This window comes from Heterodontus francisci, chromosome 29 (genome assembly GCF_036365525.1).
Source record: "Heterodontus francisci isolate sHetFra1 chromosome 29, sHetFra1.hap1, whole genome shotgun sequence".
Classification (NCBI taxonomy): domain Eukaryota; kingdom Metazoa; phylum Chordata; class Chondrichthyes; order Heterodontiformes; family Heterodontidae; genus Heterodontus; species Heterodontus francisci.
In genome coordinates this window covers 30,904,513-30,921,416 of record NC_090399.1, presented here as the reverse complement: position 1 = coordinate 30,921,416, position 16,904 = coordinate 30,904,513, and the positions used below count along the sequence as shown (strand labels likewise).

The window sequence follows — 16,904 nt, the reverse complement described above, 5'->3', positions numbered from 1 at the left end:
TCATATGTTTTACATTATCACACTAAGGTCAAAGTTAACCCCAAAATACAATCCTAATGGTTAACTGCTAGTTTCCCTGGGCACCTGCATTTTACCAATGACATATTTATGGTACTATTTTTATATGTAAAATTGGATACCTCTTACTTGAAGCTGGATGAAATTCACCAGTTGGAGCTATTTTCAGGAATTTGAAATCAAGCCACCAAACCTTTTCTTTTTCAGCGGCGGATAATGATAAAGATTACTTTTTCGATGAGACTTCTGTCCGTGTTCGCAGCAACTTTCCACAGAGCTGGCAATGGAGAACATATCATAATTTACCCGCAGGGGATAATAAGTAAGAACAAGTAACCTTTTCCATCACAGCCACTCTTTCACCATCCCCATCTGCTGGTGTCCCTGTCTCACTGCACTCAGTTATCCGCGCGCCTTCACCTGCCCCACCTCTCTCAATGACAATTTTGTATTGTGCTTGGGAGAGTGCTGGAGAACAGTGATTTTGAAAGAGATATGAAAAGGATGGGGAAAGGTGAGATGTTCGAAGGAGCAGGAACTGCCAGAGGAGTAGGGGATCGTGCCAGGTTGTGACCTGGCGATAAGCACCGCACCACCACTGCAACAGTCTTGGTGGGGTAGGTGCTGGAAGATGTAGTCAGGTGGGGAGGTTTCATCAGCTGGCAAAGGGTCATCATCCCTGCATTGTATGACTGCCCACGTTGCTGATGCTCACTCCAGCTGTGAATTCAGGAAACGATTAATACCACATGGTGCCGAACATTGAGTCCTTTCTACCTTCCTTCTGATGGGAGATTCGCCATCTTTTTTTGAAATAAAAAGCAAATGGAAATGCGCTCCAGTAACCACCATGATTGAGTAAGGATTCGAAAGAAAGGTTTAGTAAGTTCTACTCACTACTTGTTAAGTATAATAGTAGCACTCAGAACCGCTGCACAAATGTCGATCTAGTGTAAGGATGTCAACAACAAACGGCAACAACTGAGACTTGTATAGCACTTTTACCATTCCATATCCGTCATTTTCGATAATCAATGGCTATTTATATTTACGTGTTTCTAGGCTTCCAGTTCACATCCCTGATTCCATAACAACTTGGGAAATTCAGGCAGTTGGCATGTTTGAGAAGAAAGGTAAAGAACTTTCCTTATCTGGCATATATTCGTGAAATCATGGTGGTGTTAAATTATTGTGTTTACTATTTTAATATAGAACTCTGCTCAACTCATCTCTGTGTGGTCTACAGCAACATCTTAAATTCCATTGCGCACCCCATTTATTAATTGGGAGCATTTTATATTTGTGTGATGGATGATAATTTTAAGGGTAGTCATTGGTCTTGAACAAGAGGGCAAAAGGCGCAACAGCGAATCAGTGGCCCGCTTTGCTTTCTGGCCAATTTTTTCCATTGAAGTCAGTGGAATCGGGCACAGTAGAAAGCGGATTGCCAATTTCCTATCATTCATTTCCTGCCACTTCCCGAGATTAATTTTTTGTCTGAGTTTGAACTCAAGTCAATTCCAGTTGGTAGGTGTCCAGATTTGTAGACTGTAGAGGGTAAATCTTGGAAGAATCATTTGTCAAATTCTTCCCAGAGTATGTTATAGTGTACAAAGAGTTCAGTGACAAAAGCTGAGGTGGTGCAAAGGGAAATATTAATTGATTTCATTAAGAGGTTATTTCTGAAGCACTAATTCCATCAAATACTTGTGTAAACACCATACCATTCCTGATGGATACTTTTATTTCCCCGTGGCATTAATTGTTGTATATATATTTCTATATATATTTTTTGGTGATGTATATGTTCATTTTAAGGTTTTTGTGTTGCGGAACCAAAGAAGATGAGAGTCTTCAAACCAATTTTTATATCTTTGAGGCTCCCTTATTCCGTTAAAAGAAATGAACAATTGGAAGTGAGAGCAGTATTGTACAATTACTTCTCTGAGGACATCGAGGTAAGATGTGAAACAGAAAGCAATTATTAGCATCAATGCGACAATCACATAGATAAAGACATAATGGATGGGGGAGACAATTGTGTTCCATCTTGCTTGCGAAACCAAGATATATTCCATCATCCCTGAGCATTTTGCAGATCTGACACGTGATCGAATGGCTGTTCGAAATGTCTGTCACTACAGAAATATCTGGTTAAAGATCTGCTGAATATCAAGCATTTAACTGTTAAAAGCAATAGCAGGAGCAACCAAGAACTTATTGAAATAAAATTTCACTTACCATTATGAAAGGATTATTGATAAATTACCACTCAATCCTTTGTTAATGGCATAATTGTATAAATCAAGTACAATTCCCAATGAACAACAACAATTTGCATTTGTATAGTTATTTTATAGTACTAACATCTCCAAAGACTCTTCACACAAGTGTTATAGAGCAAAATTTGACACTATGCCACAGAAGACATTATTAGGGTAATTGGACAAAAGAAAGCTGGGTCAAAGAGGCTGGTTTTAAGGAGCCTCTTAAAGCGGGGAATTCAACAGCTTAAGGTCCAGGCAGCTGAAAGCCTTTAATGGTGAAGCCATTAAAATTGAGACTGCTCAAGAGGCGAGAATTGGAGGAGCACAGATATCAGAGGGTTGTGGGGCAGGAGGAGATTACAGAGATAGGGAGGGGCGAGGGCATGAAGGGATTTGAAAACAAGGATGGAAATTTTAAAGTCGAGGCATTGCTTAACCAAGAGCCAATGTAAGTCAATGAGCGCTCATATGAAGGGTAAAGGGAATTTGGCGTCAGTAAGGACAGGGCAGCAGAGTTTGAATGACTTCAAGTAAATCGAGGGTCGAACATGGGAGGTTTTGCTTGAAGCACAACTGGGCATGGCACTACTCAATGAAGAATAGGGGCAGTTCTCCCCAGTATCCTGGACAATATTAAGCAACATCACGAAAGCAGACAATTTGGTCTTTCTCACATTGCATAAAATCAAATTGGCTGCCCTGTTCCCTACATTACAACAGTGACTACACTTCGAAAGTGCTTCATTGGTGGTAAAAGCCTTTGAAACGCCCTGAGGCTATGAAAGGCGCTATAGAAATGCATTTCTTTTTATTTAACCAGTGTGTAATGCAAAGCCCGGAAAATATTGTATATTCACCCTTTTTCACCGGGGATTCCAAAATGTAACCCGGGGCAAAGGCAGCACTAAAACTTTTGCCAACAAAGCAGATAGAATCACACATTTAAGAAAACACTTTTCAACAATCGCTTGACAGTGTTAACATAAAAAGCAGCTCATGGTTTTCACTGATGGTAAATTAAACTGACTGTCATGTATGCATGAGACGTGAAGTCAACAGTATTAACTTGGATTGAAGTCCAGGAAACATTAATGGGTCTTGGAATTCTCAGACTGTAAGGGCTGTCCAACCCCAGGGGGCCTGGGGAGCAATTGGTTCTCAGTCCCTCTGTAACGATGCAAATACTGCATGAATTGATTTTCTTTCACCTATCATCCATATTAATCATGCACGTTTTACATTACAACCAGATGAACATATTTATGAAGCCTGTAGATGCCCTTTGCAGTCCTGCCACAGGCGAGAAACATGCAAGAACTGTGACTGTTGGAGCAAACTCAGCCTATCCCATATACTTCTCTGTTGTCCCACTAACCATTGGCAATATTCCAATCGCTGTCATTGCATACAACGAGGCTCAACTAATAAATGATGCCATTACAAAAAACCTCAAAGTGGTGGTGAGTTAATTTTATTAAGTGTACACTTCTTTTCTCTGGCTTATATCTATTTATTATTAAGAATTATCTGTAAGAAGTACAATTTCTGTCTATGTATTTCACGCTCTGTTTAGATCACATTTTACTGACTTCATTTGCCATTGTAAATTGTACCATTTCCCATGGAGGGATTTGAAAAGTAGGATGAGTTTTTTTTTAATGAAGGCATGGCCGGGCCAGGAGCCAATGGGAAGCTTAGGGCGGCACAGTGGCGCAGTGGTTAGCACTGCAGCCTCAAGCTCCAGCGACGCGGGTCCAATTCTGGGTACTGCCTGTGTGGAGTTTGTAAGTTCTCCCTGTGTGTGCGTCGGTTTCCTCCAACATGCCAAAGACTTGCAGGTTGATAGGTAAAATTGGCCATTATAAATTGCCCCTAGTATACGTAGGTGGTAGGGAAATATAGGGACAGGTGGAAATGTGGTAGGGTTATGGAATTAGTGTAGGATTAGTATATATGGGTGGTTGATGGTCGGCACAGACTCGGTGGGTCGAAGGGCCTATTTCAGTGCTATATCTCTAAGTAAAAAAAAATTAAGAAAAGTTATCGAGCACAGGGGGTGATGGGTGAAGAGCCGTTTTAAGAGGTCTCTGCCAAGGTTGCATTGCTAGTTGTTGTGAAGAATGGGCAATTGATGTCATTTTATGTAGCGTCAACATTTCTGCTCCATTTATTTGTATGTCGCTTCCCTTGCTCATATAGGGAGAAGGTGTCATGAAGACAGAAGAAAGAAGCTTTGCCATTAATCCACGTAGTGAGTATTAGGGTGCTTTTAGAAAACAACTTCACATCCCAGTCTAACAGAAATATATCTTTCTAGTAAATGACACACTGGGCTGAAAATGAGATATGTTGACGTATTTTATTTTACTATTATTATTAGTGAAGAGCTCCTACCAGATTTTCGAAGAAATACCATCCAACATGGTTCCAGACACCGAATCCTTCCTTTACATTCGTGCAAGAGGTAAGCAATAATTTTCTGTTGAAGAAGGAAATCTGAGGTCAGTTAGCATTTCCGACGTTTCCCTGTGACAATGAATGAAAGTTTGATCGGTTTTCTTTAAACTTTAGTTTCTATTTGTAGCTCTTACTTTCCCAAAAATGCCATCATAAATTGACATCATGCTGCACCTAATATCGGATCATCAGTTGTTGACTCAAAACTTGGCGATTGGAGATTTCCCCCCCCCCCCTTTTTATTCTTATCTCTAAACAGAATAAGCAACAGCGCTGCCTCCAGGGTTAAATAAAGACACAGGTTCCATGGAGGAAGGGGGGTAAAGAATTTCCCTGTGCTTGGTGTAACCGAACGATAAAACGTTCACAATGAACTTTGAACAGATTTTAATACATCAACGCAAAGAGGAAATATCTCCTATTTCCAAATCCATCCAGTAGATTTCTTTTTCTGTAGATATTAATTTTAGTGTGCTAAAATAGGCTCCTGGACTAAGGATTTCAAAGTGAAACACAACCCATTTTATTTCAGTGGGCATGAAGAATCAGTGCCAGTAGAGGAAGAAAAGTTACTACCTCAATTATCAAACTCTTTCTGCATCCCTTGGATGCTGATCAAGGCTTTCCACTGGCCACCTGCATGAACAACCTCATCCAAAATACTACCAGAATCACACTTGCCTATTCTGCTCACAGAGGACCTTGGGAGATTCTGGTGCAGGCGGAAGAGAGATTTTCCACATACCTACTGAGAGTTTTCACGCTTCCCCGGTCAGATAGGCCAACTGAAAACTAGTCCGAGTGAGATACACTAGAGAAAATTGATCCATTCCAGAGGGGGTGGATAACTTCGCAGCAGTTACCAGATGGCCTCTTTGAGGATTCTCTGCTATTTCATGAGCCCCTTCCTTTCTGTATCAGAGTGACATGGAGCCTTCTCAATATCCCAGCACTCATTGAGGGTGGCTGCCACTGGTGGGCCCTCAGAGGCATGACTCCACCCTCTCCCTACTGTCTCCGCTCAGGCAATTTGAAATGGGGTGGATGCTCCTAGACTCAGGCCTTACTCCCTCCACATTTCCATCGGTGGAGTGAGGGCCAACACCATTTTAATCCGAAGAAGGGTCACTGACCCGAAACGTTAACTCTGCTTCTCTTTCCACAGATGCTGCCAGACCTGCTGAGTGAATCCAGCATTTCTTGTTTTTGTTTCAGATTTCCAGCATCCGCAGTATTTTGCTTTTATTATACCATTTTAATTCCTCAGTGTTTGCTAGTAGCTTAAAAGAAAAAAAAACATCCCCAACTCGGAGTGGGAGGAGTCCTTGGTCGAGGTTGGGGAGCTTCCTGAACATATCTTAATGGCACCAAAATACAATATTAGCTTTCAAAAAGGAATGAGATCTCTAGTTAACAGGAAAACTTTGCAGGGTTCCGCGGAAAAAGCAGGAGAGTGAGACTACTTTGAAGCTCTTTCAGATAGCCGGCACAGGGTCGATGGGCGGAATGGCCTGCTTCCGTGATGTACAATTCCAAGGTTGTATAACTGGAGGAGAGATCCGACTGGTATATCCTTGGGGCAGAAAATTCCACCGTGCTGGGAATGCATCCCGAACGCAAAAAAAAAGGAAAGCTCAGTGATGTTGTTGCTCTGACATGAATGTAGATGAGTATCTTTCAGAACACCATTGTAATTTCACAGGAAAATTATGCAGTTTTCGCCAGGAAATCTCTGCCGCAAATAAATATATTGGCGATCATATCATTTCTCTGTTAAAAGCAAACAGTAGGGGACTGCTGTGACGTTCTTCAGTCTCTTTCTGTTTTTAAAATAAGCAACATCAGGAGTGAAATTGGACACGGGTGGAGATGCAGAACAAGTGATATTGCATCAATCGCCTTTTTGTACGTCTCGCCTGATGTTCAGTCCGATTGACGTAAATAGAATTGAACATCGGGCGTGTTGCAAAATGTTGGAAAATGCGATTCCGTCCGGTTTATATCCTCAACCATGTCCAATTTCATCCCCAACATTTCTATGTTGCGGTTGCAGTTTTTCAAATTCACAATTGTGGCTATTTTGGAACAATCTCTTTTTTTCATTGTTTTTCGTTCATGGAATGTGATGTCGCTGGCAAGGCCAGTATTTATTTCTCATCATTAATTGCCCTTGAGAAGATGGTGGTGAGCCGCCTTCTTAAACCGCTGCAGTCCATGTGGGGTAGGTACACCTACAGTGCTGTTAGGAAAAGAGTTCCAGGATTTTGACCCAGCGACAGTGAAGGAACGGTGATACAGTTCCAAGTCAAGATGGTGTGTGGTTTTCAGGGGTTCTTACAGGTCGTGGTGTTCCCATGCATCTACTGCCCTTGCTTTTCTATGTGGTAGAAGTCGTAGATTTGGAAGGTGCTGTCTGAAGATCTTTGGTGAGTTGCTGCAGTGCATCTTGTCGATGGATTACACTGCTGCCACTGTGTGCCAGTGGTGGAGGGAGTGAATATTTAATGTTTGTGGATGGGGTGCCAATCAAGCTGGCCGCTTTGCCTGGGTGGTGTCATTCTTAGAAAGATTTCTGGTGCTTATGCATATGTTATAGATTTCAATCGTGTAAAAAGATTTATTCCCGATTTCAATCATTGACTCTTTATTTCTGACTTTTTTTAGGGGAAGTGATGGGAGACACAGTTGAAAACTGCCTAACGCCCGAAGGAATTGACCTGCTCATTAAAAAGCCGACGGGGTGCGCCGAGCAAACATCGATTCGCATGGCACCGACCGTGTTTGCTGTGAAGTATCTCGACAAAAGCGAGCAATGGCTCAGTCTAAAAGCTGAAAGGAAAGATGAAGCCCTCCGACATATTGAAACAGGTGGAGTGTGCACATTAATCATTCTCTTAAACTTGTGAGGGGACAGGTTTTTTTATGTAATTGGAATAGACATCCTGATATTTTAATTAGCGGGGGCAGCTTTCTTTAAACAAAAGGTAGTGAAATCAGGAAATCATTCCCACAAAAAGCTATTGAAAATTTCCAGATTGTGATGTAGAGTTTTTATTTCTGTTGCGTGAGGGCATTACGGTCTACGGAATCTATTCACGGAGAAGGAGTTGAGACACACAACAGTCATGATCTAATTAGATGGTGGAAAAGGCTCGATGGACCGAATGCTCTCCTCCTGCTCCTGTGTTCCAACCATAAAGGAGGGGAATTCACCGACCTCACGCTGGTCGCAAGCTTCCTGCGAGTGTCGACCCTACCCCAGTATGTAACAACAATAACAAACTGAGTGAGAAATTCTTGTTAGTGCATACGTTCCGGGCATATATGTGTTGGAAATGGCTGGACAGAATAGCCAAAGTAATATTGACTAATGTTTATGTGATAATTATCTTGGTGCATGCATCCAAAGTGTTATTTTCTTTTCAGGGTACAAGAGGATCCTGGAGTTTAAAAAGGATGATGGTTCATATGGAGCATGGCTAGTTCGCCCTAGTAGTACATGGTATGTTTGACGCGTTTCCCATTCATTTTGCCAAACGAGGATTATTTCATCAATCGCTCCTTATACTCATTGCCTGAGATTCAATTCAGCAGTTTTAAATAACCCAGAGTAACGTGCAGTCAGATAATGGGTGCTAGTTTTGCACGAATGTCCAATACAATTTTTAAGTTATGCATTGGAAATGGAAATTGTACGATCACTGACTGAGGATGGCTTGTGTACATTCCAGCTAAAATGAGTTCACATCGCCATTCGACTCTTTTAAGGAACATCGTTTCTGATAAATGCCCTCTAAGTAAACTTGTCCATGGACTAATTGTATTTAAAGTATGTTTTTGCGGTCTAGGGTTAGAAATAGAAAAAGATTTATGACACAGAAGAGGCCATTCAGCCCATCGTGTCCGTGCCGACCGATAAAGAGCTAGCCAGCCTAATCTCAACTTCCAGCTCTTGGTCCATAGCCCTGTAGGTGACGGCATCTCAAGTCCATAAACAACAGTTTTTTAAATACCATGAGGGTTTATGCCTCTACCAGCCTTTCAAGTGAGTTCCAGACCTCCCACCACCCTCTCGGTGAAGACATTTCTTCTCAACTCCCCTCCAATCCTTCCACCAATTACATTAATTTATGCTCACTGATTATTGACCTCTCTGCTAAGAGAGATAGGCCCTTTCTTTCCATTCTATCTGCTTCTCTCATAATTTTATGCACCTCAATTAAATCTCCCCTCAGCCTCCTCTGATCCAAAGGAAACAACCTCAGCCTATCCAATGTTTCTTCATGGCTAAAATTCTCCATTCCTGGCAATATCTTCCTAAATTCCCACTGTCCCCTCTCTATTGTGACCATATCCTTCCTGTAATGCGGTAAGCCGAACTGTACGCAGTATTCTCGCTGCAGACTAATGAGTGTTTTATACAATTGTGGCATAAACTCCCATTTATTGTGTATTCTGTTGCCTAGCTTGTTCTTCCCAAATTCCTTTCCTCACACTTCTCTGGATTGAACTCTGCCATTTTTTGCCCTCCTGACCAGTCCCTTGATATCTTCCTGCAGTCTACAGTTTTCTTCTTCATTATCAGCCCGTTTGTTGGCCTATATCAATGTAGTAGAGTTGAGTATTTAAAATTGTGGGTTTGGGTATAATGTAAGTAACAATAATTGAACTAAGCAGCATACACACTCATTACCAATCGATCTTTAAAATGTATTTTACTGTTTCGCATTTCAGGTTGACCGCGTTTATTGTTAAGATTCTCTCAATAGTTCGGACTCAGATTGATGTTCGGGATGAGCACATTCAACAATCCGCCTTGTATTTGTTGCAAGACCAGAGGTCAATTGGATATTTTAATGATCCTCATCCAGTGATACACAGAGAAATGCAGGTTATGTAAACGTTTGCATCCATCTCCATCTGTCGTCCTCTTTATCTGCCTTTCCGGCTTTGTTATCAGTTTCCACTGACTTCAGCGAGGAATAAAATCATGTGGAGTGTAAAGCTAGCGTTGCACCCGATCCCGCCAGTTTCCCAATGGATGGTTTTGGTTAAAATTTCCCTCAAGTCCTATGAAACTTCAAAGTCATTAACCTAGGGGAAGTGGTGGCCGTTAGGGTTACATTTGTCAGTTGTGTTTGAAAGTTTCTGCAATCCAGATGGTCAACACTTCTTTACTTCTCCACCATGTCGAGCAAGTTGCTTCTAGATCACCTCCCCCTGCATCTCCCCACCCTATGCCCTGCAACCAGCAGCCACCCCCACCACCCTCCGCGCACCCCCCCCCCCCCGCCCCCTCCGCCCGCCACCACCACTCATTGGCAATGCTGATTTATTCCACACAAAGGTGAGGATGATTTTGCACCTAAACGAATTACCTGTCTGTTGAGCTCTTATTTTTTTTTATTTTAGGGTGGAATTGGTGGACTAGAAAGCAAAATTTCCACGACTGCTTTTGTTACTATCGCACTGGTGCATTCCTTGCCTTCCTTTCAGCAAGATGCTGAAAAACAGCTCCTAGTGGTAAGGCTCAATGCTCCTCATTTCTCCAAGTGTTTGATTTGTGTCTTTGTTGCAGAGGTGAGGATGAGGTGCATGGAAATATAAATGGGGAGAAATATAAAAGAAGAAGACTCACTATCACCAGCGAAAATGACCTCCAGAGGTAGGGAGTGAAATTCAACTCTGACTGGGGCACAGAACAGGCAGTAGCGGCTCTGCTTTTTGTGATAAAGATCATCCAGTTTTCCTTTCTGGGCATTAAATTCGGGTCTTTAAGGGATTCCAGTGAATTAACTCGGTATTTAAGAAACTTACTGCACGTTACATCTAATGTTCTCAGGAACTGAATTCCACCACTATTTCAGTATTCACCTTGCTATTGGATATATACAGGCTTTCATCTGTAATTACATACATAATCACCCAACACCATAATTAGTTACATGAATTGTAAACAGCCAATTATTTGTGATAACAGGCTACAATTCCAGATCCCAGTTTTTTTTTATCATTTCTGCCTGCATTTCCAAAATGACAAATGAGATTAAAACTCTTCACCGAAGTTATGAGATGGCTTAGGTTTGTGAAACATAACCTATTTATCAAGTAGCACGTCACTTCTTCCTGTGAACTATTTAGGCATGAAAATGCCTAGGATAACATTCTCCAAATTATCACATTGCCTGTGCATTTCCCAATAACTACAATCAAATGTGCATAATCTGTGTATCTCAAAGATATGAGTTTTGAATCACACTTTGTCACTCATGAACAGTTCTGGGTGGTCTATATGTAAACGGTTGAATCCAATGGTGCCACTTGTGTCCAGTGGGACATCTGCAGTGTTTCAGTGCTAACCTGGATGATAGCTGTCGCTCAGTTAGTAGCAATCTTGTCTCTAGTTCACAAGGGTCTAGGCTCAAGTTCCTCTCCAGGCCTTGGGAGCAAAAATCAAAGCTGACACTCCAGTGCAGTACTGAGGGAGTGCTGCTCTGGCTTTCAGATGAGATGTTGAACTGAGGCTCCATCTACTTGCTTGGTTGAATGTAAAAGATCCTATGGCGCTATCTTGAAGCGGCGTGTTGTAGCTATATTAATTTCTTTAACCTTTCTGTCCCTTTGAGAATACTCCTTGTGAAACATGTGAGAGAGGGAGCTCTGAATATGCCCTGAGGTAAATGTGAAAACCATGATTGTCCAAGGAGGCTTCTCTAGGCTCACAGCAATCAGTTCTCTCCACTATCCCTTGATTTAGGAACAGTTGTGTGACATGGACAGTGTGTCAGATGCTCTCCAACAATTAAATAAAATATCAGACCTCTGATTGTAAGTACATATGAGCATATGAATTAAGAGTAGGAGTCGGCCACTTGGCCCCTCGAGCCTGCTCCGCCATTCAACAAGATCTTGGCTGATCTGCCTGTAACCTCGACTCCACATTCTCGCCTACCCCCAATAACCTTTCACCACCACCACCTCCCCCCCCACCCCCGTCCCACCCGCTTATCAAAAATCCATCTAACTCTAACCCTAACCCTAACCCCGCCCTTAAAAATATTCAAAGACTCTGCTTCCACCGTCTTTTGAGGAAGAGAGTTCCAAAGACTCACGATCCTCAGAGAGAAAACATTTCTCCTCATCTCGGTCGTAAGTGGGCGACCCATTATTTTTTAACAGTGACCCCACTTCTAGATTCTCCCACGAGCAAACATCGTTTCTGCATCCACCCTGTCAAGACCCCTCAGAATCTTATATGTTTCAATCAAGTCACCTCTTACCCTTTTAAACTCCAGCAGATACAAGCCTAGCCTGCCCAACCTTCCCTCATAAGACAACCCACCTATTCCAGGTATTAGTCTAGTAAATCTTCCCTGAACAGCTTCCAATGCATTTACATCCTTCCTTGAATAAGAAGACCAATGCTTTACACAATTCTCCTGATGCAACTGAGATGATGCATAGTTTCTTCAGCACAGGAATATTATGTACCAGGTCCAGTGCAATCTATTACTGCAGTGAGGTAGATCTGTGTTCAGTTAAGACTGTAATTGTTAATTCTTTTCAAGCATACGTTATTGTACTGAGTCAGAATTTTCCCTCTCATGGGACGTTTGCAGATTGGAAAACGCTGACTAATTGCAGGTTAAAAATCAGAGAGACAAAGGAAGCATCCACATCAACCATATGTTACAGGGAATTATATGTCAATGTTAAGTCTCTGCCTACGGAAAGTCTTCGCGTGGTGAGCATTATTATCTTCGTCTACTTCTCTTTCATTCTTCAACCTCAACGTTTTGTTCTTTCAGAAAGAAAGCATTTCAAGGGCAGTTAAGTATCTTTCTAATGAACTGGCCAATATTAAGAGACCCTACGTGTTGGCGATCACCGCATATGCCCTTGCCTTTGTTGACGCTGATAGTTCAGAAGCGCATGTGGCAGATGCCAGACTGAAAAAAATGGCAACTTATGACAGAGGTAAACTTTCAATAACTATCCCAGTGGCAGTGCTATCAGAGAATATTAAATAAGGATTATTGGATTGAAACAGTTCTACAAGTTACGTTTTAATAACATTGGATGTTGCGATTTAGTTGTTTGCGAATCCATTATTATAAGTAATGCTGTCAAAAATGATGACGTCACGAAAAACAATCATAAGATAGGTTTCTATATATTTATAAATAAATGTGCCTCTCTATCGCCATCTCCTGGTGTCCCTTCTCACTGCACTCAGTTACCCTTCTCTATCTCCATCTGCTGGTGTCCCCGTCTCACTGTACACAGTTAACCCCTATCTCTATCTCCATCTGCTGGTGCCCCTGTCTCACTGCATGCAGTTAACCCAGCTCGCTATCTCCATCATAACAAGAAATGTTGGAAATACTCAGCAGGTCTAGCAACATCTGTGGAGAGAGATGCAGAGTTAACGTTTCAGGTCAGTGACCCTTCTTCAACCCTGTTTTTATTTCAGATTTCCAGCATCCGCAGTATTTTGCTTTTATCTCTATCTCCATCTGCTGGTGTCCCCTCTCTCGATCTCCATCTGCATTCCATTGCCTTTTTTGCCCTCCCCAAATGCATTACGTCACACTTCTTCCGAATAGTTTCATGAATCCATTTGCCACTTTACAGATTTTTCTTCACTATCAACCACAGAAGCAAATTCTGCATCAGCTGCAAACTTCTTAATCCTGTCCCTTATAGTTACATCTAAATCACTGATATATATATATATATATATATATACATCACAAAAAGCAAAGGATGGGTCCCTGTGGAACTGCTCTGGAAACAACCTTCCAATCACAAATGCACACATTAATCATAACCCTTTGCTTCCTGCTACTGAATTAAGTTTGCATCCAACATGCCACTTTCCCTCTCAGGTCCCATAGACTTTTACTTTTCTGACAAATATGCCATGTGCGACCTTGTTAAATCCTTGTAGACTACACCAAACACGCTACCCTCATCGACCCTGCTTGTTATTTCTACAAAAAGTCAATCAACTTCGTTAGACAAGACCTTCCCTTGACAAATTCGTGCTGACTGTCCTTGATTAATCCGTGCCTTTCGAATTGATGACGAATACTGCGCTTCAGATTTTTTCAAATAATTTTCTCACCACCAACTCTTCTCCTTTTATAAGCAACTGTACAACATTCCAAGTCCTCCATTCCTGTGACACCATCGCCTGTAGCCAATTCTGCCCTTTTGTGCATCTCCTACTTCCTTTGCCTCACCATTGGTAGCCGTGCCTTTAGCTACCTGGGGCTAAAGATGTGGAATTCCCTCGCGAATGCTTTCTGTCGCTCTACCTCACTCGCCTCCTTGAAGATGCTCCTTATAATCTACTTATTTTATCAAGATTTTAGTCCCCTGTCCTCATAACTCCTCTTGTGGTGCAGTGGCAATTTTTGTCTGATAACACTCCTGTGAGGCGACTCGAGATCTTCCACTAGGTTAAAGGTGCTGTCGAAACAAGATGTTGTAAAACTTAAATCCATCGGTCATAATTTAACATCGTCATTGCCCAAGCATTTCTTTCTAGCTTTGTTGAACGCCAGCATTATAGTGTTCTATAAATCCCATTTGTCATGTAAACCGAATGCCGGTGAACCGCATTAATGATAACGAACTGAACCTTTGCTATTTGCAAAACACTTTAGAGTGTCTCCTTGTTGCTGTTATGGAGCCGGAGACAACCCGCATTCCAACTTTGAAGCGTTATATTTTTTATATAATTTGTTTGTGTTTAAAACATAAAATAGAAAATGACGTCCGTTATTGGAAAGCTGATGAAAAATCGTTGCACATTGGAGAAAGCAGACCAGGGAGAGTTCCTCAAGCATCAGCCGTAACAGTAGAGGCCACTTCATACGCGTTGCTTCAAGCTCTAGCCATGGGAGATCTGTACTACGCAAGCGCTATGGTAAAATGGTTAACGGAACAACGGAACTACGGTGGAGGATTCCGCTCAACCCAGGTATATTTTGCGTTCGTCTATTATTGAGGTGATTGTATTTAGTTTATATTCAATGAGAGGTGAAGATATGCATGAATGGTTGAAGTGGGCAGTTTCTCTTTGCAATTTCCTGTTCCAGGTATTGTTCGAGTACATCGCAATTGATCGGTTGAATTTTGGGAAATATTTGCGAAGTATTTCGGTGTTAGCCGTGCCTCAGTGGGTAGCGCTCTCGTCTCTTTTTTTATTCGTTCATAGGATGTGGGCGTCGCTGACTAGGCCAGCACTTATTGCCCATTCCTAATTGCCCTTGAGAATGTGGTGGTGAGCTGCCTTTTTGAACCGCTGCAGTCCTTGCGGTGTAGGTACACCCACAGTGCTGTTAGGAAGGGAGTTCCAGGATTTTGACCCAGTGATAGTGAAAGAATGGCGATATAGTTCCAAGTCATTCAGCCTTTGTTTGCAATCGGCAGGTTATCAACATTTGAAACGAAATTGATCGGTTTGCGAACTGAAGGAGATTCCGTTATAATATGTTAACCAAACATGCTACCAATAAATCCTTCCGTATCTGTTATTTTAACGCTGGTTTTACAACCATCCCGACTTTACTCTCCATCGACGGGCATCCAATTCTATGGGATTCCCGGCCAGAGAATTGGGTTAAAATTGCTGCTGAATAGCATTTAGTTTGAGCTTCCTGCAAGCAGCCCACCATTCTGTGACCATTATTATTACAGAAAGAACTTGGACATAATTGATCTGATTGAACAGGTGTTCTCGGCAGAGGCTTGTCTGAAAGGAAGTCCTTTTTCCAGGGAGCCCCAGGTCACTTGGCCACCCACGGGTTGACGAAAAGTGTTTGTATACCTGCTTTTTGCACATGGCACAAATCTAGGGCGGCACAGTGGTTAGCAGCCTCACAGCTCCAGCGACCCGGGTTCAATTCTGGGGACTGCCTGTGTGGAGTTTGCAAGTTCTCCCCGTGACCGCGTGGGTTTCCTTCGGGTGCTCCGGTTTCCTCCCACAGCCAAAAGACTTGCAGGTTGATAGGTAAGTTGGCCATTATAAATTGCCCCTAGTATAGGTAGGTGGTAGGGAAATATAGGGACAGGTGAGGATGTGGTAGGAATATGGGATTCGTGTAGGATTCGTATAAATGGGTGGTTAATGGTCGGCACAGACTCGGTGGGCCGAAGGGCCTGTTTCAGTGCTGTATATCTAAATCTAAAATCATATCATCTAGTCAGCAAGAATCCAGCCATCAATTACCAGTGAGTACATTTTAATCTGTTCCCTCTCTTTTTGTTGACAAGGACACAGTGATAGCCCTGGAGGCTCTGTCAGAGTACAGCATTGCGACCTTTCAACAAGAGGAAGTGGATATTGGTTTTGCATTCAGCAGCCCTGGTCGAAGTGGCAAGAAAATACTTAAAATACAGAAGAGCAACGCTCTGATACAGACCGAATTAAAGGTAGGAATGAAATCGAAAGACAATTCTATGTTTGTGAGATTTCGATGCATTCTCAGAGATTAGCACCTTCACTCTGGGAATATATCGATAATAGTTAATAAAATGTGCATTCCAAAATGAGTTTACAACTTGCAGGCACATTGATACGCTTCAGAATTAGATTTCTGAAGGCATTATCCTATTTGTCACCAATGGAGAATCCCTTTTGCTGACCATTATAGGACAGGCCTGATATCCTTGAATGTAGGGCGTGTGATTAATAAGTTTGCAGAAGATACAAAAATCGGGCGTGTGGTTGATAGTACGGAAGAAAGCTGTAGACTGCAGGACGATATCAACGGACTGATCAGGTGGGCAGAACAGTGGGAAGTGGAGTTCAATCTGGAGAAGTGTAAGATCATGCATTTGGGGAAGGCTAACCGGGCAAGGGAATACACAACGAATGGTAGGATACTGAGACATGTGGAAGAACGGAGGGACCTCGGAGTGCATGTCCGCAGATCGCTGAACAGGGCAAGAAGGCGAATGAGATACTTACATTTTTTTTAGCTGAGTCATAGAATATAAGAACTGAGAGGTTATGCTAGAACTGTGCCAAACACTATTTAGACAATAGCTGGAGTACTGTTTGCAGTTCTGGTCTCCACACTACATGAAAGATGTGATTATACTGGAGAGGGTACAGAGGAGATTTAAAAAGTACTTGCATGTGCAGTTGAA

General features: G+C 42.1%; 1 protein-coding gene across 1 annotated transcript in view; it reads left to right on the top strand.

Annotated features, from left to right (window-relative positions):
- LOC137346236 (complement C4-like) overlaps positions 1–16,904 on the top strand; it is an 83,257-nt gene that overhangs the window by 51,229 nt on the left and 15,124 nt on the right. The window contains exons 18-30 of the mRNA XM_068009668.1: positions 226–340; positions 1,081–1,151; positions 1,837–1,976; positions 3,536–3,745; positions 4,485–4,536; positions 4,666–4,749; positions 7,407–7,610; positions 8,169–8,244; positions 9,477–9,633; positions 10,155–10,265; positions 12,551–12,719; positions 14,516–14,730; positions 16,026–16,184. Of these exons, the coding sequence (XP_067865769.1) occupies positions 226–340; positions 1,081–1,151; positions 1,837–1,976; positions 3,536–3,745; positions 4,485–4,536; positions 4,666–4,749; positions 7,407–7,610; positions 8,169–8,244; positions 9,477–9,633; positions 10,155–10,265; positions 12,551–12,719; positions 14,516–14,730; positions 16,026–16,184 (1,763 nt within the window). The remainder of the gene's footprint in view (positions 1–225; positions 341–1,080; positions 1,152–1,836; positions 1,977–3,535; positions 3,746–4,484; positions 4,537–4,665; positions 4,750–7,406; positions 7,611–8,168; positions 8,245–9,476; positions 9,634–10,154; positions 10,266–12,550; positions 12,720–14,515; positions 14,731–16,025; positions 16,185–16,904) is intronic.